Below are 25,244 nucleotides of genomic sequence, written 5' to 3' on the forward strand. Positions count from 1 at the left end.
ATTATAAAAAGGATCAGTTCAGTGAACTTTAAAGATCCGATTACCAACCCGCAGAAGGCATGTGGAGACATGCAAAAGCTTCACTGTCACAACACTCTCATAAAAAAATATTTCTATTTTGGTACATTGTAAAATTTATGTTTTAAACATATGGTACCAGTTAAAGTGAAATCAGAAATTACCTATCGACTAGTGACACGGCACGCAACGGCAGAAAGTACAAACTACAAAATACAGGCACCTCACGTCCGCACCGACCGGTCTACGCTCTTAATGAGATTATTAATAAGATCATAAACAAACGTATTATCAGTTAATTTCCGTCTAAGTGAAAGAGAAACAAGGCCAATATAATCTTGAGTTAGATGGAGAGAGTCCCTATAGAATATAGATAATGGAATATTCGACAAGTATGAAATCCTTTTTAAAAATGTATATTGTACATTGTTCAAATCATTTATACATGTCAAGTATTTGCATGACCAGATTACGGAGCCGAAATCAAGATTGGATCTAACTAAAGATGCATACAAGGTTTTTAAGCATAACGGTTTTTTAAAATCTTTAGTATTTCTATTAATAAAGCCTAACATCTTAAACGATTTATTAATTAGGTATCATATTATGGTTCGTTTTAAAAGAAAGATCACTTTCAAAATAAATACCAAGATCATTAATTACATTTACTCTAGTGAGAGAACACAATTCAATATTATAGTTAAAAAAGATAGGATTTTTTTTACGTGTAAATGTTATCGTATGACATTTATCAATATTTAATGGTAATAAATTTAATTTACTCCATAAATGAAATTTATTAAGATTATGTTGAAGAGATTCAGCATCACTTAAAGAATTAACTGTACCTAAAGAAAATCTTCGCATCATCCGCAAATAATAAAATGTTTATAGAACCATCAAGGACTAGTGGGAGATCATTAATAAAAATTAAAAATAGTAAAGGACCTAAATGGCTGCCCTGAAGAACACCTGATAAGACAGGATAATCATCAGAAACATAAGACATAATTTTGACTACTTGAGTACGATCAGAAAGATACGAAAATAACCATTGTAAAAAGTTCCCACCTATACCAAGAATTTTTAATTTATGATATAGTAATATATTATTCACCTTATCAAACGCCTTTTGAAAGTCCGTATAAATAGTATCTACTTGGAAGCCTTGATCAAGTCAAGAGCTTTTACAAGATAATTATGATATAATAATAAATTAGTTTGAATCGAATGTTTTGGTACAAATCCATGTTGAGAAAAGCTTATATTATTACACAATAAATTTGATAATTTTTTAGGGATAATGGCTTCAAACATTTTTGGCAAAATTGACATTTTCGAAACTGGCCTATAGTTTTTCTCATTTTGTTTGTCACCTGATTTATGTATGCGAGAAATGAAAGATTTTTTCCAACAAAGAGGAAAAGTTCCACCGGATAGAGACAAATAAAATAAATAATGTTAAGGTTTAACGAGAGTTTTACAACACATTTTCAAAAAAATTGTAGGAATTCCATCGGGCCCAATACTTGCCTTTTGTGAACCAATAAAATCTATAATTTCGTATTCATAAATAATAAATGAATTAAAATTAAAATTAAAATTAGGAAATTGATTTTAAAATAAATGATTATTATAACCATCTATAACATTAGTTGTGTATACTGATGAAAAATATTTAGCAAATAACTTACTTAATGGTATCATCTTCAATTTTTTGTTCAAGAGCTGATAGCAGGGTACATTTCGTAAGCAGCTGATAAAAATTGAGCATATTAATATAGGACAATATTAAATTCTTTATATAAATATCAGTTGGTTTTAGTAAAACTGTTAAATTAAAAATATATTTTTTTAAATAATTTGATTCATTATAGTTCTTGCTTTGCTTAAATTGACAAAAATCCCTTCACCCCCATATCATGAATCCAAATGAAACGACCAAGATTTTCAAGAAAGAAATTGGAGTGTATCGGTACCTATCGGGTCAATTTTGGGCGTTCAAGATGTTACACGTGCAATGTACAAGCGATACGTACCGACCCGTATCGGACTCGGACTTCGATACGAGGTGGTATGTAACTATTCCGTATCGAATTTTTCTACTTGAAAATCTTGAACTGTTTGTACAAACAAATAACAATATATAAATAACTCTCAGCTGTTATTGAGTAATATCAGATTATACAATGAAAATATAATTTTTACTTTTATATATTCTGTGGTAACATTGATTGAAAATCACTGAACACAAAAAATAATTTACAGCTTAGTTGCAAAAAATAGTCAATATGAATCTTCCACTTTAACAGGAAATCAACAAATAATCCTATAGAATTTACTCTTTCAATATTTAAGTAAGTACAAACGTACGGTTAATATAATTATTTTTTCAGATAAAAGGTATAATATCCACATAAATTCTGTTTCAATACTTGGATTACTATTAAATATTAACACATATAATATAAGCTACATGATCAGTTAGACAAAAAATAGCTAGAAATTATTCAATAGTTAATTTTTTTTTAATCTTTTAGCAAGTAAGTATGAAACTGATATTATCATATTTTGTACGTTAATATAATACTAGGTTTAAGCTTTTAATTTAAGCCGTCACTTATAATTTTGAAAGTTGAAAATAAATATCAAATATTAGATACAAATTGTATTAATGTATGATTTATGATATTATTGCTTAGTGGGAGAACCCTTAAAATAAATCGTAGACATATTTACAATTTAATTTTTAAATTTACAGTATACAACAGTTGGTGAGTCAATTGAGCCAGACAGCAGACCATTAATAAATGTCAGGTTTGCATGATAACAATCAGCTAGCAAGGAAAGATTAGGCTGGCTTGCAATAGGCATTCATTATCATTGATAAATTATATTGAGCTTTACAAAAATGCATATTATATATGTAAATTACATTAATTACTTTAATACATTTTAAAAGTATTTAAATACAAAAACTAAGCCTAATCATTCCATCATTCCATATCATTTTTTTTTGCACTTTTAATACTTGGAAGTGCTGTGAAACTGAGGCAGTATCGATACTGTGGAACCCATTTATTAAGCATTTGAAATAGCAAATAGTCTTGTCTTTGAGCCATTGCATGATAAGGATCATCTCTCTAAAAATATATTAAATTACATCAATTATTAAATAATAAAATATCAACCAAAAGTGGGCTGATATCATTCATTTTTTAAGTAAAATATTTAGTTCTCAGTTACATCTAAAATTCAACATTTATCTACAATGTCATACAATAGTTTTTAGAAATACAGTTTTGTTTATCTGCAGTACTTACAGAGTAATAAAATAAATTGTTTGAGTATATTTTTTTAATATTGAATAATACTTCGGAGAAGGATTTATAGTAATTGTTCTTGGATAATAATCGTTTTTTTACAGAGTTTAATGATATTGGAGCACTAATAGCTTTATAATAATGGGGATCCTAAAAATTACATAAAAATAACAAATTATTTTTTTGATAGAAATATTCAATATCTTGTCAAAGTTTTTATAATAATATATAGTATATAGGAAATAAAAACTTACGCTGTATTTAAATGGAAGTTCTATAAACTGGAAACTATTTTTCTCATCGCAAATCAACTCTAATAATATGCGTGATGCCATAATCATCTCGTTGTTATCGAGACGGCTTTCAGTGGGAATACTAGTTCTTTCGCGCATGACTTTAGATATATGATCTATGTCAATGCACATTGTACACGTCCAAGATTTATAGGACATCCTGAAAAATGGGAAATGCATTATAATGTACGCCAAGAGTAAAAGATACCTATATGAAAATAAGATAAAAATAAATTAATACAAATCTGTATAGGCCATAGTTGTAGGAAGCGGAGGAATATGGCAATTATTGTGATAGCACCTTCTACAAGCAGAACAACATATTAACTGGTGATCCCAACCAGTACATCCCGAACACTTCTTATATCCTTGCCGATCAAAATCATTATCATCATCGCTGGAAGAACTTGATTTTTCATAATTCATTCTAAATGTTTTCATAAATCGTCTAAGAGGATAAACAATCAGGTAAATTAGCATGTTTAAAATTAAAATTTATAGTATACAACATTTACAATGATATACGTGTTCATAACTTTCCAGTTTCACAATTTATTGTTATTCATTAGGACAGGTTGTTACTATTGATGAATAATTGAAATATGACAATTCATAATTAATTTTAATTATTACATACAATATACAAGTAGGTATGTAAAATGTTAATCCATAGGTAGGTATGAGAGAAAATACAATGTTACAATGTGGTTTAATCCTTTAATACTAAAGCCTACTTACGCATGCATTTGTTTGTGGTTAAATGACATTGTATTGTCAGTACAGAAAAACAGGTGTCGACAAAAATTAGTGCAGTGCCCTTAATAACTAGGAATTCAGTTCTGAGTTCTTAAATTCCAGTTATTATTAATGTGAAAATTTTTGTTATAAATTATAACTTATGACACATTAATGTGGTATTGTCGTGGACAGTCTGGAGAACAACCACAGATCAGTTGTATACTACCTTCTACCTAGCGAGCAATAAGTTTGAGCGTGATTTTGAGCAAACACTTTAAACGACAATACGCGAAACTGAAACTCGAAGAACATTTTATTATTATAACAAGAATCCTAGATGGCCGATAACCATAGATAATTAAGATCTTTATTATATTTATATCTTTTTCTATTTATATATTTTTATCTTTATTACATTATTATAAAGATCTTTATTATTATCTATGCCGATAACAGACAATAAAGCACAAATCACATTATATATATATATAATGTGATATTAATATAACTTATGATATATCCTAAATCCTAATAACCATTATTTATTTATATTGTAAATTGTAATGACCAATTTGAACCCGTTTTGTAATTCTGTATACATCACGTGACGCATAAACCGACAGCTGCATTTTTACAATGTTTATATATACTCCTTGATGTTCAACCACAGAATATGTGAAATCCAGTGTTGCCTGGTTAAGGATAACAATGTAGAGAAGATAAGGTGATCCCCATTCATGATAGACCAATTATTTACTCAATGGATAGACCTATAAATAAATTAACTAGTTAATACATTGATTAAATATACAAGTATATAAGCATATAAGTATATATTTTAATCAATGGTTAATAGTTCTATTGAGGTACCACTCGTAAAGACCTTTTTATTTTTCTGAGTGACATCACTGCATGGTAGCCGGACCACAGATTATATACAATTATAACCAGAATAATATGGTGCACTCCACAGATATATAGAATAAATTTATAAGTTTATTCTATATATCTGTGGTGCACTCTTAGTCCTTAGATCTTATATGTAAATGTATATGATCTAAGGGTGCACTTCTTCAATTTACAACTGATAACACGAACCTACCTCAAATCAGTAGGGCCATATAAGAGAAATAAATTAATGTATAACATCTTTTACTATAATTTTTATTGTATCAAATGATATTAATAAATAATATCATGTATTAAATCATGTGTATTATGAGCGTCAACGCTAATGGAATTCCAAAATCATCTAAAATATTGTGTAACTTTAATTTAATATATGGATTAATCAGTTGTAATCTTTGGGCCTATTTTTCTTCTATCTACCTATTCTACCTATATTTTCTAATTTCTTGAACTACATTACAGATAATCTTACTTACATTCAAATACTTTCAAATATTTAATAAATACTTTTTTTCTGTATATTATTCCAGAATACTAAGTACTTTTTTTCTCTTTTTCTATATTATTAATACGTCAAGAAGACAGTAGTGACTCTTTTACACGTTTTAAAAATATTTTCTTGTGTTATATCTCAAAGACAAGGAGGAAATACACTATTTTAAAAATAAAAACAAATTTAGGTTCACAGCAGGGGTGTTTCTAGTATATTATAATATTTTTAACAAATTCAATAGTAAAAAGATAGATAAATATATAAGATTATAGGTAATACAACTGAAAAAATCACAAAATAGGCTATTATTAATATATAGGTACATTGTATATGTTACATACTTACATGCATAAATCCTAATATATAAGTGAGTAACCTTAGCATATTTTGTATTAATTTTAAACGGATGTAGAATTAGCAGACTATTTTAATATATAACACTAAAATATTAAAAATTAAAATCAATAAACAACTATTACAGGTTTTTATTTTTCACTTACATTTTTCGTTTACTGGAAATCTATAACAATTTTATACTATTTCAGTGGTTGAAAAATGAATTTAAAAATTTGTGAAAAAAAACAATAGTATACGCATCTAGGCGTTATTAACAAAATATGACCACTCAGCTTTATCTGAATGTATTAGCAGAATTTACATTCTTTATTTGAGTTATATAATCGGAATTAATAAAAATTATATTTTTAATATTAAATTAAATAAAATACAGATAATACTGTCTTTACTTTATATGTAGTATATTATATATACTATATTAAAGTCTCAAATCTAAAGATTATTATACCATTCTTCTCATTCGCTATTAATAAGTATTATTTATTATTTTTCCTAACATTCTTAGAGTTCTTAGTAAATATTTTGGTATGCATATTTTTTAATAACCTTAAGAGGCAGTATACGTCGTCTTCGCCTTAAAATGAGCAATTTAGAAAATGTATGTTGTATTTTTACAATTTAAGGGAGTAAGCATTTTGAAATTACAATATTTAGGTACTCATAACCCTCTTAAAAATTCAAATATCATAAAAAAATGACGTATATAAGCTACAAACACAGATATCATTTTTATCTTCAACTTTTAAGTTTCATAATAGTAACAATTCACTGTACTTTTAAAGCTATAACAACACTATATTATACATTGTTTCTATAGTGAACGCATAGTATTTTCTGTGTAATATGAATACGTTTATAGAAAAGACAAGATTAAACTTACCTTTAGTACCTGAAATTATTAAAATAACTCACGGGGAAAAAATTATTTCTGAAAATCTTTGTTAACGCGCTCCGATTCAAAATATTGAAGCTAATAGTAGAACTTGTATAATTTGTGTATTTACTATTTATACTATTTAAATGCCCACCCTAAATCCTCAGTAATTATTGCTAAACATACTACATGGTTGGCCACGCATGGGTGCAGAAATCTAAACTTGACACAACTTTAAAATTTGTCATTCATTTTGTAGGTAACCTATTTTTCTTACAGATTCGAAAATAATTAAATTTATACCTAAGTTAATTTAAACTTAATTAATTTTTTTTATTCATTAATTTTTAACTTAACTAAGTTATAAAAAATACTATAGTTAACTTTTAACTTAACTTATTTTTTCTTATATTATCTTAACTTAACGAGTTAAAAAAATAGTTAACTTGCCTAGCCTTGCCTGTATGTATATTGTATATAGACTATATGGTTACTGTGTTTATATAAAATAGTACTCTGAAAGCCTGAACTCCGTTGTAATGGACATTTCGGTCATTTTTTGTATGAGTGTGTATTATGAATTGTGATAAAACGTGTTTTTAAGTTTTAACGCATACAATCTTATATTATACATAAATGGATAGCAAAATAATGTGTGCTATGAAATAAAAACAATATTGATAACAATTATTGTTCATTGTATTTAATGAATGGATACGATTATAAGAGTTATCACGTTGACAACGTCTCTGTGTTAAGTATAGTAATTTTTTTTTTTACTATATTAGAAATATTTACTATTTACAAACTATATAATATAATAAATACAAAAACAAATAAATTTGATAAAAATTGAAACTTGAAAGTATAGTTATTAAAATAACACGAAATGACATGATTAGTAAATATGTATTGAGTACATGATGCCATGGTGTCATAGTGCGTGTATTGTTTGAAAACAAACATTTTTTTTTCGAAGCTTAACATAATCATGAAATCAGGAAATATAATTTACCTACTGGCTCTAAAGCCTATAACCTACATGCACTAAGTATCTCAATTTTATAGCTTCAAATTTTAAAAGAAGCCTAAATTATTTTTTAATTAAAATTGTGATTATAATTCTAATGATGTATCTACCTTTAATACAATAATAACTATAACTAATTAGAACACATTAAGCATTAAAATATTAAACGGTATCAATGCATTTTTGTTTTAATATTTTAAAATAATCACAAAAAGAATAAAACTAAGTACCAACATATAACAATTTTTATTTTTGGCGTTAATATTAATATAGGTATTAGTGTATCACATAATATTTGCAGTGGTGTTCACAGTGATGGTAGGAGGGTTGGTTATAAGTTATAAGTTATAACCCTCCTCCTACAATTAATATTTTTTAATTTATTATATTCTATAACCATGAAATTTATCAACACAATCATTAATAACGTATTCAAGTAAAAATAAATTTGTTAAAAATAAACGACTACTGCAGTTACACCAGACATGAAACATACATAAATATTTACGGATACCAATAATTTGTTTTGCAATGACTCACTGTTGTTCACTCACAAAACAGACTTCAACTATAAAAAGTTCACAGTTCACATACATTGAACTGTAGCTTACAAACAAATCAACAGAGGTGTCAAACAACTCCGAAATTATTTAGATATTAGAATATAAGGAATCATATAGTATTCATGGAAAACATACCTAAAGTTGTGATTAGTTTAAACTTTAAAAAATAATGCGTTATATATATAACCATATGGTATATAATCTATATATAGTACATTAGTACCTATAAATTATAATACAGTGTTTCCCAACCAGTGGTCCGTGGGCCAGTCATATGTGGTCCGCGGTACCATGGATTTTTTTTTTTTTTTTAAATAGCGAAAAACATTACATTTCTTTAGTATCTTCGAACAAATTGACGAATATTTCCCGTATTGTCAAACAGTAGAAACCGTTCATAATAACACCAGTTGTTGTGACCTTAGATTGAAGGTCCCGATTAAACTTCTATACTATAATATTATTACTTACCAATTGGCAATTTGTATTGATTATTATGACGTCTGTATAATGACTATTCGGATGTTGTAATGGTTTTTTTTTGGTTATATTGGAAAATCTTTTATTCATACTGACCGTATTAAACTTTTATAGTCTTATCGTAGGCAATATAACAACCGATAATACTAAACACTCAAAACAAATTTTAAAGAAATTTAAAAAGAAATACTGCATCATTTTTTATACAGAGTACAAACTAATATAATAGATTTTTAATACATTGTAAATTTAATTTTAAAATAATACAACAACTGTTTTTATTTATTTTTTTGTGTTCATGTGATATGTGTTGAAGTGGAAATTTAGTGATACAAATATGAACCATTGATTGTATAATATAATATTATGTATATTAAGTATACCATTATGTTCTTAAAGTTTGTTTTATCATTTTGGTCATGATGACAATGTATTGTAATTTGTAACTATAATTTAGTAGTACTTATATATGTATTATACCTAGACACCTAGTACATCAAAAAATGTCTGTTTAGAGTTTTGCCGGTAAACACCAAGGTTTATAGATAATACTATAATATACTATAATACTATAATACTATAATACTATAATAATATAGTATTATCTATAAACCTTGGGTAAACACTACTATACGTCACAATCGTTCTATGGTAACGCGATTGGTCCACAGCCGCTCCCCACTCATTACGATACATTTACTTTACCTAAGCCCACAACGGCGACGGAGAGCTATAGTCCATGGTAATCGTTCATCGTTCGGCGGTTTGTAACGTTTTGGTTCTTGTAAAAGTGGCGTATTATACACTGTGACGGTCCAACGAGACCCTGCACACGCGTATATATACGATGGCCATTACTGCAACAAATTCGCAGCTTTTAAAAATGATGAGGTTTGGGTGGGACGTGGTGTGCCGGGTTTTGGCGTCTCTAATCGCCGTGCTGATGGGCGCAGTGGCCGCCCCGGCCGTCGCGTGGAACAGGACTGCCCGCGCGGATGAGCCCGCCGCCGTACCACTTAGCGTGAATTACCATTTTACGCGCCAGTGCAATTACAGCTGCGGATTTTGTTTCCACACGGCCAAGACGTCGTTCGTGCTGCCGCTGGACGAGGCGAAGCGCGGGCTGACCATGCTGGCGAAAGCCGGCATGAAAAAGCTAAACTTTTCGGGCGGCGAGCCGTTCATCCGGGACGGCGGCCGCTTCATGGGCGAACTGATTAAATACTGCAAGACGGAGCTGAGTTGGGCAGGAATCAGCATATCCATTGTCAGCAATGGTAGCCTTATTCAGGAGAAGTGGATGAGGCAATACGGCGAGCACGTGGACATGCTGGCCGTGTCATGCGACTCGTTCGACGCTGACACGAACCGGTCGATTGGCCGGCAGCAGGGCACTCGGACCGATCACGTGGCAAAGCTGTACCAGGTACGTGAGTGGTGCGGAAAGCACAAGATCGCGTTCAAGATCAATACGGTGGTCAACACGTTTAATGTGAACGAACTGTTCGCCGAGCACATCGAACGATTACGGCCGGTCCGGTGGAAGGTGTTCCAGTGCCTATTGCTGGAGGGCGAGAACGCGGGCGAGGGAGCGTTGCGTAACGCCGCCCGGTTCTACGTCACCGACGAACAGTTCGAAGGGTTCCTACGCCGGCACGCTGAAGTCAAGGTGCTAGTGCCCGAGACCAACGACGCGATGCGGGACAGTTATCTGATCCTGGACGAATATATGCGGTTCCTCAACTGTCGCAACGGCAAGAAGGAACCGTCTGCGTCCCTGCTGGACGTTGGCGTCCAGCACGCGCTCCGCAGATCCGGTTTCGACGAACAAGCGTTCCTGGAGAGGGGCGGCGTGTACCTTTGGAGTAAGCAGCAGCTATCCAGTGCCGAATTGGAATGGTGAAGGGCCAAGCATTGTTTGCTTTCAAAGCGGCACTTCTTCATTTCTTGCTGAAATATTATTATTATACTTAATGCATTTATATTATGGTAAGCACTATCGCGAAACTAGGTACCTTATACTTAGTTTTATATTTTGTGTGGTATTATTTTTCAAGCTACAATCGGTCGATATTTAAATTATCTGAAAAATGTTCACTTGGACGATTTTTTAAAAATTGTTAGGTATTAAGCCCAATTAAACACAGCTCAATTAATATACAAGCCGATTTTCACAAAATAAGTAATAAGTAATAACTATTAACGGAATGAGGTATTGATAAAGGAATACAATTCAAATTTATAATATGCAATGGCAAATGTGGCTAAATAATAATAATACAATTTAAAATAGTTTTATTCCAAAGAAAATCGACCGAATCTTGCACCTTGCACAATCTCTTGATCTAGCCTTGAATTGAATAATTATTTTTAGCTTTGCGTCTACTTAAATAACAAACTTCATATTGCTCTCTGCCTGTCTTGCTAGGTATAAACTAAAAAGTAGATTTAGGTACTATTTAGGCTTTAGCCTTTTATTTTGTCATGTACTCCACTCGTGTAAGCGAACATAGATCAGAGTATGGTCATCAGAGATGAATACTGCACTCGCTCCCGCTCTATGCGAATACGATGGCGTGTCCAAACTTTAGAGCTGGATTTAGGTATGTGGTGATCTGGGCCAAAATTACTGTGTATGCAACAAACAAATAAACATTACAAACATTTTTGACTTAAATAATATTTAATATTGTATATTACTGTGGCGGATTAAACAATTTGTCGTTTCCGCCAAAAGTATACTCTTTCTCGTTCGCGCCAAATCATAAATATTTTACGATTTATTTTATTTTTATGTTAAAAAATAAAATTTTTATTTTTGCTCATGATGATTGTTGCAGCGTGTTCTTACCACAAAATAATAAATATCAAAAATATACAGGTTATAGTCACTTTGTTTTAACAAGCTTATACCTATTAAAAGTTCTAACTTCGACATAATTCAACAAGGTTAAATATTTTTTCGTAATCCGTATTATGATAATATATTGAAACAAATTACAAATAACAATTATTATATATTGTGTAGTATAGGTACAATAGGTACATCGGTTCGGCATACATACGTTAGAAAAATAGTCCATAAACTCACGTAATTATTACGATTATGAATTTAAATATTTAAGAGGACGTTGCACCCGCATATTGTGTTGACTCCATCTTACAAAGTTACAAACATACAACATAGCAAAAACTGTTAAAACTGTTCTTAAAGGGATATAACCACTTGTACGTCCAGCAATTTTTAATATTTTAATTTTCCAATATTATACCGTTAAATTGTATATAATGTATTATTAAAATTAGTATATTATATTACAAAATCAATGGTACAACTGAGAATGTAATACAAAAATAAAACTCAAGCTGCCCTCGACGACACTTCAACCGGTGGCGTCATTAGTCATTACTCGCATTAGTCTAATAATATGCTATTAGTAAATACGCGATGCGTCCACTAATGCTTTTAGGTAAAATACACCAAAACATTGTAATAGTGTAAGTGTAACTAATATGTTGTTATTTAAGTACTTGAATATCAGATGCTTGTTTTTTATTTAATAAAAAAAATATTTTTACATGTGAACACAATGGTTATTAATATTTTTTCAGCATTATCCATGGGTTATCCAGCCACCAGTGAATGAATTTCATTTATAATTTTTCGTTATATCTAATATCAATGCATATTATCTATGCATATAATGTGTAATGTGTAGGCAGTAGGCTTGAGCGTTGTACAGCTATTATTTGTTATCTCGACCAAAATTGTTTTTATAATGATTTCCATTCTCATTTTAAATGTCTAATTTTGGTTTGCGACGAAATGGAATAAAAATAAAAATTCCTTACAACAGAACAACACGAACGGTTGTACCTCTTGGTTTTTACAGCACAAAAAATGCGTAGCTGCATGCTTAATGTATTAAATAAACAGTATACTTGTCTGATAGAAAACTACTACATTATAATGATAAAAGACATCAATACATAATGGCATAATACATAGTCGCATAGGTACTTGTATTGTAACACGACCAATTGTTATTGTTTATTAGATTTAATATCTTGCACCTGCTTTACATGCTGACAGGGAGGGAGGGAGTGGGTTGACTGAATGTTTTTGACCCTCCCTCATACATGACGTATTGAGGCATTGAGCCTGTGGCTCGTGTATGGTAATTTGGTATATCACCGTATCAGTATTCATTATTTCGTTATTCAGTTGCCAGTAGGTACATCATAATATTGTTATCTTTAGGTAAGTATTTCACTATTTCAGTCGTGGGTTGTATCCTTGTATTGCATGTTAATAACTGTATCGCCTGGTATCACCTGTCAGTATAGTGCATTGAAAACAAAAGTATTCTTTAAAACTAAATAGAACTAGAACTTGGAAAATCAATATTATTTTAAAAGTTAAAAGTTTCCATATGCGTTAATGCGACAAGAATGGTAGGGTAACGTAAAACGTTTGCACAATGGTACTTAGTATTTTGGTGTAGAGAAAGTACTTATATACAACTAGAATTCGCCAAAATCTGACTTAGACTTATTTTTTTCTTTTGCGTTTGAAAACTATTGTGAATTTTTTACTTTTCTCCCTTTTCAGTACCAACTAGATTCACTTTCCTCTCAGTAAAGATGCTTTTGAAAAACACTGAAGCATTTTTACAGTCCTAAAAAGTGATGATAGGCCGAAAAAACACATCGTTGTAAAATCAATATTCATCGCTCAGCTCAAAATTTAAAAATCTAAACTTGTTAGACGTTTAAAATGGTTTAATTATGGATTAAATTATTAGATGAATATGATAATTGAGGTAACTGAAACAAAATTACCGAGGTTAGAAATTTTTTTATAGAATTTGTCAATTTGATAACTTGACAGATATTAACAATTTTTATGATACAGTGGTTTTAGAGAAATAACCTTGTTATAGGTATATGCATTGGAACTGGTACCACATCATTTGCCAATATTAGACGGACTTAAATGTAGTTTTCTACGTGTCAACTCTTAAGTACAATATGGCGCATAATATGATTTTATACGTATATATATATTTATGGACAAAAAATTAATTACTATACATTTTTAAATGTGTAATAAGAGCCAAGCCCGGATTAACACTATACCGTAGGCCCTAGACCCATATACTAATACGGTCTTGTAGTGTTCAGAATTTAAATGATTAAGAAACCTAATGTTTGGGAGAGGTAGTGTTCAATCTCAGTGTTTTAAGTCTTTAAAAACGAAAATATTTACAACATTAAAATCAACATAATATTTTAAATTTTAAGCACATAATAAGTTCTATTCTTGTTACATAGTTATGTCTTATGTCATTGTTACTTAATATTACCATTGGAATTTGGAATATTATAAGTTTAAAAACAAGTGTAACTCTCATATAACTGGTGTCTCCCAATAAGCTGCGAAACAGAGGACTAAATTTAATTTTAAAAAAACGTAATAATAATATTGCGTGTGTGAAATGTTGCAACCCAGAAAGTTCACAAAATCGAAAATACACTCTCGAAGGTTTCGAATAATAATAACCAAAAAATTGTTTTTACTATTCGAAAACTGGTTTTGCGTAAGAATTCCCCTTTTCCTTTATTTTTTGTTTCTTTTTCCTGTTGCTTTTGAAAACTATTAAGGATTTCAAATTTTGACCTCCCGAGTGCACAAACTAAATTCACCTTAAAACAGAACCTTATTAATGCATATAATTTGGAATAATGATGGTGTTATGTTTGACGCTTGTACTTATACAATATAATTTATCCACAAAATCTTTTAAAACAGACTGGTGGATATGACACGCTAACATTGATAAAGTATAGCATACATTAATCGTGATGTACACCACATAAATGCATGAATACATACGCATACAAAAAAAATTAATTCAAATCGGTCCAACCGTTTAGGAGGAGTTCAGTGACATGTACAATATGTACAGTAGAATTATATATATAAAGATATCATATTTTTGTATATGTAGTATGTAGACACTCAAAATTAATCCATAAAAAGGTGAAACCAATGATGTTATGATTATTATTGTTATATTATTAATAATTAATAATTTAAATTTTCCCTCTAAAAGTGCAAGCCAATCGGAGAGTCGGATCAATCATGGATTTTATTTTGTATGCGAATTTTTCTAGTAATTTATATACCGAGACAACAACTAGGTAACCACCATATGATATAACCGCTCTTATCATTTTCGGACAAGTGCTTATCACTCGTGTCATTTAGATCTTAAGAATATTCTAGTTCACCCAATCAAGTTCACAAATTGGTCGCTATTTTATCATTTACTTTTTTTTATCTTCGGCTGTTATTATTTTAATTTGTAGGTGTAGGTCGTAGGTGCGAGTAGCGGTGTAGCACACTAGCTCCCGATATCTAAATCGAATATTCGAATTCCAGATCCGCCCGCCCGTGCCGGTCTATCATTATTTTCCTCGGCGGTACGAACGACAAAATGAGTAAGGTGTACAAAGAAGACGAGATCAGCGTCCGAGTGGATCGGTGCCTGTATGATTCGGTGATCAAATTCGGTAAGTAAACACACGATTGATCGACCTCTGAGAAAATCTTTTGGCTATCGTAACTGACACGTAGCTGGTACCATATTCCCTGTCGTTGCAACAGTACGACATTTAACGTTTATGAAACAACAATTCGGTAGGAAGGCCGTACTTAAAATCTACTCGTTTCAAACGAAAAATGTTATTTATTAGATCTATCTGTGAATGTTTAAAATAAATTATCAAGAAATAACTCTTAGTACTAGGTACTCGCGAGCAATGTTGTGATGACAAAATGTCTAGCCCTGCCTCAAATAGTAAAAAAATAATATAATAGTATCACATCGGTAGCTAACATAGCCAATACATTTCTAGGGCTGGCGCAATAATTGTATCAGGTAAACACCAGTCTCCATGTCGCTGTTCGTGTGATATTCAAAAACTAATTTAAATTTTGCCACAAGCATTTCATTTTACTTCACTTACTTCACTATGAATTATTGGGTGTTCTCCCCATCGCTATTTTATATCTTTATAATATGTTTTACATTTATTTATCCATTTAGACATATTGTCATGACATCTTTCTTCAATTCCTAATTCTGTAGTAAATCATATTATTATGCTTAAGCTTACGCTAATTATCCTTAAAAACATTGACGTATCGGTTTTGTAAAACATAACTAAAATTAAATTGCTAGGAAAACATCAATAGATTGTAGTTAAACTTTAATGTATCAGACATTTTACACAATCAACTGTCACTGCTAATAAATTAAAAATATTAGGTGACTACAGAATAAGTATGCTTTTGTAACATTGATTAGTATTTTAACCAAATATTATGTTATATAAACCTACGTAATACTTTAATTAACCAAATATAATAACCAACTCATTGTTAGACTGATAGATTTTATTGTAAACAATTTATAATACAGCACTTCATGTTTCAATAACAATAAATAAATAATGCAGACAAATTATCATTGTCAATGTAGTATATAATTATGAATTTAATTTATAATTCATTGATTACTTGTTTAATAGTTTTGAATAACATTTCTATATCAATAAATTAAATTTTACAACATGTCAAATATACAAAAATATCCTAGTAGTTATTTTAATTAAATTATTTAAATTATTATACTAACCAATCTTATACCAATAAAAATTCAAAAGTAACAAGTATGATAACATTTTACATAACAAGCTATTTCTGGTTTGTGACATTGTAGCTTAGATTCTAGAAAAAAACCCTGAAGTGACTGATATTGCCAAAGTATAGAGATATTGTTGAGTAATGATGATTTTTAAACATTCTAGGTGGCGGCTTGAGTGTAGGTGTTGTTGCATCCCTGTTGTTCTTCAAACGTAAGTGTATTATACATTTTTTTTAATAAAATAACTTTTGTGTACCTGACAACAATTAATATTAATGACTTATTGGGACTTAAAAGTAAGTAAAGAATTGTTATATTTTTTGAACCGGTCATTAATATTGGAGTAAATTATACTGTTAGTCATTTCTTCATATTTTCAGCTGCAGAATTACTACATAACTCAAATTATTTTATTTTAAATTTTTATTCATAATAACTGTAAAATATATTATTAAAACAATTACATATTTACAAAAACTTATGAAACAAAATAACTATTTTTAGTACAGTTGCTTAAAGCCAATTATTGTTCATCTGTTTGTTTTATCTAGGTAAGAAGTGGCCAATGATCATGGGTTCTGGTTTTGGATTGGGCTTAGCATATGAGAATTGCGAAAAAGACTTAAAGGAATACTTTACGAGTACATAATATCCTGTATGTTATTAGAGCTTAGGCAATAATACAATAGCCTTAGACTCTAGAGTCAAACAATGTGTTGTTCATACAATTTATTTTCTTTTATGTTAATTGTATTAATGTAAGTAGTATTTCTTGTTTTGATTTTTTAATTAAAAAAAATATATAAATAATAACAATGTTGGATCCAAAAGTTTGTATTTATTTGTAGAAGTCAAAATTTAAAAAGTTTTACATTTATAAATTATAATATATTATAATGTATCAATACTTAAGTATAACTCTATAGTAAAATATCAAAAAATTTGTGGCAGATAGTGAACCATCTTCAAATGCATTTTTAAATGCTTAATTTCATTGGTAAAGTAGTCACATTTATTGCATTGAAGTGGTTGATGCAAACATTTCTTGTTGGGTGGCAGTACTAAATATCCTACAGTTTGTAGTTCAGAAATTATTTCTGAAAGCAAATTACAAATTATTAATTCAACAAAAATCTTAATCATATATGATATATAGCAAAGCCTGCCAACCAGTTGATCTTTAAAGGAATATTGGTTAATGGTATTAATAAAAATAAACTAATGTTATTATACTATCGGTTGAAATTGTGAGTAATCTTATATACAATGAAAATATTAATTACCAAAGAAAAAAATACAATTTTTCGATGGAGAAATAATAAAAGAAGAATATTATGCTGCATGTAACAGTGTAAAATAATATACCTATACATGGTTACAAAAGAATAAATCAGGCGGCAACACCCACCTCCTATATAATGACATAGGTAGTGACTGGTGGGAGGAAAGAAAGCGTGAAGTACTGGTGTATTCTTATTTAAAACTGAGTATTAATGTTATGAAAAAGGTTAGGTATTTATTTTTAAGTATTGAAACACACATTTAAGTGAATATTTCTTTCAATAATTTACATTTTATAACTCAATTATAGATTTTGGTTAGTTTGATGAAAAATGGTTGGGTACCTACAAAGTGATATACAACTATACAAGGTTTGGAACATTACGTATATAAAATCATCAAAAAAGCACTAAAATAATCAAAAGCATTGGATAAAAACCACCGAAAGAAGCAAAATAAAAATATTTGGTATCATAGTATTAATATTAATATATGAAATACATTTTCATATAATTTTGCTAGATTTTATGTCTGTCCAAAAAAATAAGCAAATGCCTTAATTGAACTACTAAAACCAGTTATAATATAATTTTAACATTAAGATAATTATAAGTTTTTTTTTTCATGGATATTTTATGAAGTATAAAAACATAACAAAAAAATCATTTCAACACTAAAAATATATGTGCTGACTGCTGACCTTATAAAAACATATATAGTAACATTTTTTTAAATAATTTGGTTATAAAATAAGTGTCGCAAAAACTAATAACTAATATGGTAAATGGTTATTTCTCCCACACTAAAAATTTGAATTTAGGACTTTTCACTTCCAGGAAATACTAAGATTGGGCATTTGGTCCACACAATTGGGACATTTACTATCAAATATTATTGAAGAAATTTAAAAAAAATGATATTTAAAACCGAGGGACCAATGACGTACAACCAAAATACACCGCTCATGGACCTATGCCTAATAATTCCCAAGGACCAATTAATATCCTTAAAAGTTATGTTTCCACAGATCAAATGTTCTTAAGCTCAATTATTTGACCTAGATTCCAAACAATTAACTAAAAAATTCAATTTTTTTTTGTTTCACATTAATGTTTCTAAGTCAAGAATTTACTGAAAATTGTATTACGTAAAGATAGGCAAGACTGATGACTTGTTGTAGAGAGCCTAATCTAACCTTACCTTGTATAGGCTCTCCAGATTGTAGTAGTTGAAAGTATCGTATAGTTATCAATATAATCTACCAATCCTTATGAAAATAACAAAACTATACTGGGTGATTCATTTAACGTAGAACAAGTACTATTCAAAAGTATTAGTGCGTTTGAAAATATTTGTTTTACATGGCTTCAAGTCGTTGCAACGTATTTAACAAAAGATTATATTTTTAAAGATTTTTATCTTTAACATTTTTTAAGTTTTTTACTTTTAATTTCATATTCTGAAGATGAAAGAAGATTTTTGTAAGCATTTCAATACATAAACACAAATTAAGGAAAAGTAGTTCTGAGCTATAAGTATTTAAATTTTAGATTAGCTGAGTAGCAGAGCAACATATTATTGAGATGTACACACATTCCACCCCGCTCATCTTAACTGTAAATGCTTATAAGTTAAGTAGCTTATGAGCTAAGTTATAACTTATAAGCCACTCATTCTAATTTCAATTACTATGCATTGAAATGCTTTGGAATATGAAATTAAAACTGTATGTTGTTATTCAAAAAGTAAAAAATATAATTTTTAAATGTTGTTTTTTAATGATCAGTGTTTTGCTTATATTTACTGTGAGTAGGTATGAAGAAATCCGTGTTAAATGAATTCCACTGGTGAGACAGTTTCATGTGTGGGCCACAAAAGTCTTTACTCAACACATGCAAGTGCAATCGGTTCATTGATGTGAAACTGTGGTATCCAACTCTGTAACATTAAAATAAAACCATCATAAATCATCTTAGGAATAACACAAAAATAGGCTGAATATTTAAGTAAACAGTTTTAAAAGTGTATTGAAATTTACATATGTATTGTGAATTGTGATAGACATAATAATATATCATAGGACATTTCCTCCCAGAAATGAACAAAATATATACTTACACATAAAATATTAAAAAAACTGTTAAATTATATTATTTAATAAAATTAAAAATAAAATTGTTAGGTTGACTTGGATATCACATTTGGCTGTCAATTAATTTTTCACATTTAGTAAAAGTTGTGTGGTAACTTGTTAGCAGGGGCACAATGAGACCCACTTGGTCCACTATTATTGAAAAATAATCGGCCCTATACTATTACAAACCAAACTTTGAGACTTAGGTACTTTATTTTTTAATTTCGGTTATTCACCAATCACCATAATAAACAGGGGATAAATATTATTAAAATTAAAATTTATTTGAGGCAATATTAATTTTTTGTTATATATATATATATATATCGTTCATTAAATCATAGATAATATCTAAAGTACAATGCCCCCCCAAAAAAAATGAATGGTCGCAGCAAAATTTTTGAAATCACCAATTCAATTTAATCTAAAATATAAAAATGTACCTGTATGTTTTATATATAAATGTGCACTAAGAATTAACAAAAATTACTTGAAAATTGGAATAATTATTGCTTAAAAAACAACACAACTGATAAAAATGCAAAATAAAAGTTTAATAGTTTTAAATTCTTTGATGTACTAGTAGGAAATGGATTTTGTACTTGAAAAGTATTGCCGGGGACTTCCCAAAAAATAATGCATTTTGCTTTCAAGTACGGACCCTATGTTGTAATAACTTGTAACTTATAATCATATAAGGTTGAGTCGAGGTGGATTATTTTGTACCAGCACGTGGTACATTAAATGACACCAGCCTACTGTGCAATTACACAGTAGCAGTGACCCAGCCCGCCCCTGCTTGTTAGGCAGTAAAAATTATTGGTTTTATTAGAAGATTATGTGAGAAATTCAATTAGTCTATTGGAGATATCTCTATTTTTATAACATCAGTAGCTTTTGTTATAGCAATTATAATGCAGTATCTAAATCTTAATTTAAAATGTCTTTAATTTATTTAAAATAATATTCAATATTTAATAGCCAATTGCAGGTAAGTAATGTATTCTTTTAACAATGTGAACTAGACAATGATGATGTGAAATAGGTATATCCTAGTGAAATCATTATTAGGCAATGTATAAATCATAATAATGATAGTTAGGTATGTTAAATATTTTACAAAGTTAGTTTTAAGCTCATACTGTAGACAGGCAATAAGCATATAGAAATAACCTGCATTTTTTTTAATACCATTATTAAATAATAAAGGCTACTTACAGGTCCTAGCTTACAAAATAATATCTAAAAATCTAATTGATTATTTTTGTTTAAATTACTTTAAAGTGACTATAAAATCAATTTTGTCCACAAAGATTTCTTTGAATCTCAAACTTCTAGTGTGCGGGTATGGCAGACACTTACAGTAAATCTTGTGCAAACAGTCCGGATGTATGCATCACATACTCGAGGCCTTTTAGCTCCATATAGATGAGCTTGGGTATATGGTGCGCCTTGAGCGAGCGAACATCCAGCAAGTCTTCCTTGGGCATAACTAGATAGTGATGTTCGGACTTGCGGTACTGGTCAGCAATAATCACCACAAATTCGTCCGAGTAGAGGATGTTCGACGGGTCGTTCATGGCCAGGATCAGGTTGTTCCGCGCTTCATTGGTCATGACGGAGATGGATAATTCAAAACAAAAACGGACCACGACGGATGTTTGAAATCGATGTGAACGACGTCTTCCAGACGCGGCACGTGGTGAACAACAATGCGGATTAAGCGGTTTACTTCACGGGTCTTTAAACTTCTGTAATTCAAATTCGACGGTCGTCGTGGCCCTACACTCAACGCTCAACATCCACGATTTTCCTTCGTGAACGGGGTGCCATAATGTGGGGAATAATAATATTATTATTGTTATGTGAGTATATACTACGTCCTATATATAATACGAATTTACTACGGTATGCTCACGTTTGTAACGACATCAGAATCGACCTCTAGTGTCGGCAACAAAAACGTGTGATGGTTACTGTGAACGCGGTAACAATAACGTTATCACCCAACGAGTTCGACTATAGATAACATATTATATTCTGCGTAGATTGTCTGTATCAGATTGTGTACGGGGGACTGGGCGACTGTTGCAGTAGCTATTATAGCCTATGATATTATAGTCTATATTATTTTAGAGCTAGACGTCCGTCATTTGCTCTCCATCTGACTACTGGCCCTCTGGTCACGTAATTACTGATTGCATTGCCGAGACGATCGACTACGGTCGCCTTTCGACTTACCGAACGGGCGCTTAAAAAAATTTCCCAAACGTAACCGCCTCCACAACGATCCTACGCCACCAAGCTTGACTCGACTTTGCAGCTTTCAAAGCTTGCTCAAAGCGCATTTCTCCGGACGATGCCGTTTGGCCGTCGGGTGGTATAGCCTAAGCTCGAACATACAACTGCGCTTACCCACCTCTCTAGGTGCCAAGCAGTTGGTGAGACGGAACCTCAGACACTCTTTTCGGAAGACACATACGGCTGCGGAACTAACTGCGCCATGGCCGACAAGTGAGTAACTAGCAGTGGTAGCGGTCTTGTGTTGTATGAACATTTATGTCGCTGCTCATTGTCGGCAATCGATGATATAAGATTTCTGATATGAAAGTTGAACAATTGCTTTGAAGAACAAAGTGCATCAATTTGCAAACGATACTATTTTGTTAATATGCACCGGGGGCTCCTGCAACTATACTACATTCTAATAGTAAATTAATTTAATTAATTTGGAAGTAGATGTTGAAAATGTATAGAAGGAATGTCATATCTGTGGCATCAAATAGAATACATGATAATTATTTAAGAAAGAACCGTGTAAATACTAACCTAAAGATTTAAACTTTAGGTTAACTACTTACTTATTTTTCTAACTAATATTTCCAACCTTATTTAATTTTATTAGGTAAACATTTGTTGAATTTTATAATTTCCTAGGTATGCTTTTGAGATCACTATTTTAAATGGACCAATTATAAATCTTTCAAAGAAAATCTATTTGTTATTCAACTATGTCAAATACCTACTTTATATTTTAAATTGCATCCTAATATGTAGAAATATATTTAAACTATTGTTATTATTGATTACAGACAACCTGATGATGTTGAAAAAGTCATTGAAGAAGCCGTAGTAAATTCAGATTCAAAAGAAAATGAAGGTGGTGGGTGGTGGGATTCATTGTACTCTGCAGCAAAGTCTAAAGTATATATATTTTTTTCTCACTATTTAATGATTCCAACTAAATATATTCTTATAAAAATCAATTGCAGTCTGCTGAAGTATTGGAATCAGTTAAGCGTGATCTCGGTGAACTAACAACAATAGTCACCACCGAAACTAGCAATATTGTCTTAAACACTACAAATGTCGTTAAAGATACATTGCAAGTATGCAAATGTGTTATATATATAATTTATAATGATTTAAATTAAAAGTATTTACTATATTTTTATATATTTTAGTTGGAAAATCCAGAATCTACTGCTAATACCATGAAGAAATCAGTAAGTTCGTTTCTGGATCAAATGTCAAGTGCATTAAACCCTTTGCCAGATGATGAAGATGAGGCAATAATGATTGTTGGCTCAGACACAGTTACACTGTCTAGACTACAAGTAAAATGCTTGATTTGTTTTTATTTCAATGTTATGTCATTTATAACATCCTATTTTGGAAATTTTTAGGCGCAAATATATACTCTGGCCAATGATCAGAATACATTTATAATGGAAATTGATGACCAACTTGATAAAAGATATAAGGCTTGGTTGGATTGGGTGAAAAGTGGTGATAGTAGTTTATTATCTAATGATAAACTCACAAAGATCTTAAATGAGTGCACTCCATTACGTGACAACTATCAAAAACTTGTGCCAGATTCTGTTTCTCATGCTGACTTTTGGTATAGGTTTTTGTTTCGAAAGGCATTGTTGGAAGATGAAGATGCCAAACAGCAGAGGCGATCAGAAAAGGAAAATCGAGAAGCCGAAAGAATAGATTTCAACAAAGGTAGTTTATCATATCACAGTGAGAGTGGGCTTACATATTATTAAATTTCAATTTACAGAGTTAACTCCATTGTCTGATATAGAGCTATCTGAAAAAGAACAAGAAGAGATATTGTCGTCATATGATCAGGAACGAAGAGTATCATCAAAGTCCAGCAGTCCTATTGAAGGTTAATGTTATAGAATATTTGTAATATATGTTGTGACAAATATAGTAATATATTCTTAATAATTTTTGCAGATGTAAAAAAGGATTCAAAATCAAAACAAGAAGATGTCCCATCTAATGCTTCTTCGGTTACCACTTCAAGTTTGGACAAAGGTAATTGTTGAATGTGATGAGTGTTACTAAGTCACTAAGGTAGTAATCATTTGAAATAGCACACATTTATTTAGTTAAATCATTTGCAAAATTACAAATTGTTCCAATGAATAAATAAATGACTAATTAAGTACTAAATAAGTCTTTATAATGCAAAGAAGTTTTCAGCGACATTAAAATAATTTTTGGTGTTTTGTTTTTTATTCAGATGAATGGGTCAAAGATTTTGATATAGAAGACATTGAACCACCCACCAATACCAAGTGAATTGAAAATCCACCAATTGAACTTTGATAATGTTTAGATGTTTAGTTTTTTTCACGCCTGTCTTTATTGACTAGTGGAATATGCATGTTGATCATATAATAATGAACATTATTTTTTTTTTACATATATTTCTATATATAAATTAATATTATCATATTTTTAAGTTATTTTTATTGTTACACATATTTGTTTTGTGTCAAAAATAAAAAAGAACACTATTAACGTTGTATAATATTGCTTATTAACATTATTTCTTTGACCTTGTGACAAACACAAAGAACATGAAAAAAAAATTGATAACGAGAAAAAAATACAAATAGGTCATACATGGTGATTTGATAACAAATTAGGATATGTTCAAATAATACCATATTTTATTTCTGAAATAAGCTTCAATAGAGCAATGAAATATATATTATTTTACAAAAGGATCAGTCATA

At 30.1% G+C, this 25,244-nt stretch overlaps 5 protein-coding genes across 10 annotated transcripts; 3 read left to right on the forward strand and 2 right to left on the reverse strand.

The window, feature by feature from the left end:
* Window positions 1-1,820: 1,820 nt before the first annotated feature.
* LOC111035298 (E3 ubiquitin-protein ligase TRIM33-like) lies at window positions 1,821-9,605 on the reverse strand. Of its 4 annotated transcripts, XM_022316858.1 has the most exons (6): window positions 9,070-9,605; window positions 4,941-5,142; window positions 3,876-4,082; window positions 3,596-3,794; window positions 3,342-3,491; window positions 1,821-3,161 (listed from the first exon to the last, which is right to left on the reverse strand). In XM_022316858.1, exons 3-6 carry the CDS (start codon window positions 4,073-4,075, stop codon window positions 3,015-3,017), a joined length of 696 nt encoding a protein of 231 aa, XP_022172550.1. In that variant the 5' UTR covers window positions 4,076-4,082; window positions 4,941-5,142; window positions 9,070-9,605; the 3' UTR covers window positions 1,821-3,014. The 4 variants fall into 4 exon arrangements, with proteins under 4 accessions (XP_022172550.1, XP_022172552.1, XP_022172551.1 ...); XM_022316860.1 differs by lacking the exon at window positions 4,941-5,142; XM_022316859.1 differs by lacking the exons at window positions 4,941-5,142; window positions 9,070-9,605 and adding an exon at window positions 4,150-4,359.
* Window positions 9,606-9,763: 158 nt separating this feature from the next.
* On the forward strand, window positions 9,764-12,664 carry LOC111035269 (radical S-adenosyl methionine domain-containing protein 2-like). Its single transcript, XM_022316809.1, has one exon. The coding sequence runs from the start codon at window positions 9,926-9,928 to the stop codon at window positions 10,979-10,981; it is 1,056 nt and encodes a 351-aa protein (XP_022172501.1). The 5' UTR covers window positions 9,764-9,925; the 3' UTR covers window positions 10,982-12,664.
* Window positions 12,665-15,352: 2,688 nt separating this feature from the next.
* Window positions 15,353-17,620, forward strand: LOC111035270 (MICOS complex subunit MIC10-like). Its single transcript, XM_022316810.1, has 3 exons — window positions 15,353-15,654; window positions 16,954-17,001; window positions 17,342-17,620. Exons 1-3 carry the CDS (start codon window positions 15,579-15,581, stop codon window positions 17,437-17,439), a joined length of 222 nt encoding a protein of 73 aa, XP_022172502.1. The 5' UTR covers window positions 15,353-15,578; the 3' UTR covers window positions 17,440-17,620.
* Window positions 17,621-17,670: 50 nt separating this feature from the next.
* LOC111035281 (aprataxin) lies at window positions 17,671-22,236 on the reverse strand. The gene is made up of 3 exons (XM_022316827.1): window positions 21,568-22,236; window positions 19,876-20,009; window positions 17,671-17,887 (listed from the first exon to the last, which is right to left on the reverse strand). The coding sequence occupies exons 1-3, from the start codon at window positions 21,819-21,821 to the stop codon at window positions 17,724-17,726; spliced, it is 552 nt and encodes a 183-aa protein (XP_022172519.1). The 5' UTR covers window positions 21,822-22,236; the 3' UTR covers window positions 17,671-17,723.
* Window positions 22,237-22,256: 20 nt separating this feature from the next.
* On the forward strand, window positions 22,257-24,938 carry LOC111035280 (BSD domain-containing protein 1-like). Of its 3 annotated transcripts, none has more exons than XM_022316825.1 (8): window positions 22,257-22,719; window positions 23,298-23,409; window positions 23,478-23,594; window positions 23,670-23,822; window positions 23,892-24,216; window positions 24,299-24,385; window positions 24,457-24,537; window positions 24,746-24,938. In XM_022316825.1, the coding sequence occupies exons 1-8, from the start codon at window positions 22,709-22,711 to the stop codon at window positions 24,802-24,804; spliced, it is 945 nt and encodes a 314-aa protein (XP_022172517.1). In that variant the 5' UTR covers window positions 22,257-22,708; the 3' UTR covers window positions 24,805-24,938. The 3 variants fall into 3 exon arrangements, with proteins under 3 accessions (XP_022172517.1, XP_022172518.1, XP_022172515.1); XM_022316826.1 differs by having other exon boundaries at window positions 22,258-22,719; window positions 24,275-24,385; window positions 24,457-24,576; XM_022316823.1 differs by having other exon boundaries at window positions 22,258-22,719; window positions 24,275-24,385.
* The last annotated feature ends 306 nt before the right edge of the window (window positions 24,939-25,244 follow it).

Source organism: Myzus persicae, unplaced genomic scaffold (assembly GCF_001856785.1).
Source record: "Myzus persicae strain clone G006 unplaced genomic scaffold, MPER_G0061.0, whole genome shotgun sequence".
In the NCBI taxonomy this organism is placed as follows: domain Eukaryota; kingdom Metazoa; phylum Arthropoda; class Insecta; order Hemiptera; family Aphididae; genus Myzus; species Myzus persicae.

Coding starts and splice junctions, on each gene's coding strand:
- LOC111035298 (XM_022316857.1), bottom strand. CDS start 4,401: ATGTCATTTAACCACAAACAAATGCATGC. Junction 4,083..4,372: donor AACCACAAACAAATGCATGC/GTAAGTAGGCTT, acceptor TTATCCTCTTAG/ACGATTTATGAAAACATTTA. Junction 3,162..3,341: donor ACAATTTATTTTATTACTCT/GTAAGTACTGCA, acceptor ATATATTTTTAG/AGAGATGATCCTTATCATGC.
- LOC111035269 (XM_022316809.1), top strand. CDS start 9,926: ATGGCCATTACTGCAACAAATTCGCAGCTTTTAAAAATGATGAGGTTT.
- LOC111035270 (XM_022316810.1), top strand. CDS start 15,579: ATGAGTAAGGTGTACAAAGAAGACGAGATCAGCGTCCGAGTGGATCGG. Junction 15,655..16,953: donor TGATTCGGTGATCAAATTCG/GTAAGTAAACAC, acceptor TAAACATTCTAG/GTGGCGGCTTGAGTGTAGGT. Junction 17,002..17,341: donor ATCCCTGTTGTTCTTCAAAC/GTAAGTGTATTA, acceptor TGTTTTATCTAG/GTAAGAAGTGGCCAATGATC.
- LOC111035281 (XM_022316827.1), bottom strand. CDS start 21,821: ATGACCAATGAAGCGCGGAACAACCTGATCCTGGCCATGAACGACCCG. Junction 20,010..21,567: donor CTGTTTGCACAAGATTTACT/GTAAGTGTCTGC, acceptor TTAATGTTACAG/AGTTGGATACCACAGTTTCA. Junction 17,888..19,875: donor TTTCTTCATACCTACTCACA/GTAAATATAAGC, acceptor ATTTGCTTTCAG/AAATAATTTCTGAACTACAA.
- LOC111035280 (XM_022316823.1), top strand. Junction 23,823..23,891: donor TTACACTGTCTAGACTACAA/GTAAAATGCTTG, acceptor GGAAATTTTTAG/GCGCAAATATATACTCTGGC. Junction 24,386..24,456: donor GTCCAGCAGTCCTATTGAAG/GTTAATGTTATA, acceptor TAATTTTTGCAG/ATGTAAAAAAGGATTCAAAA.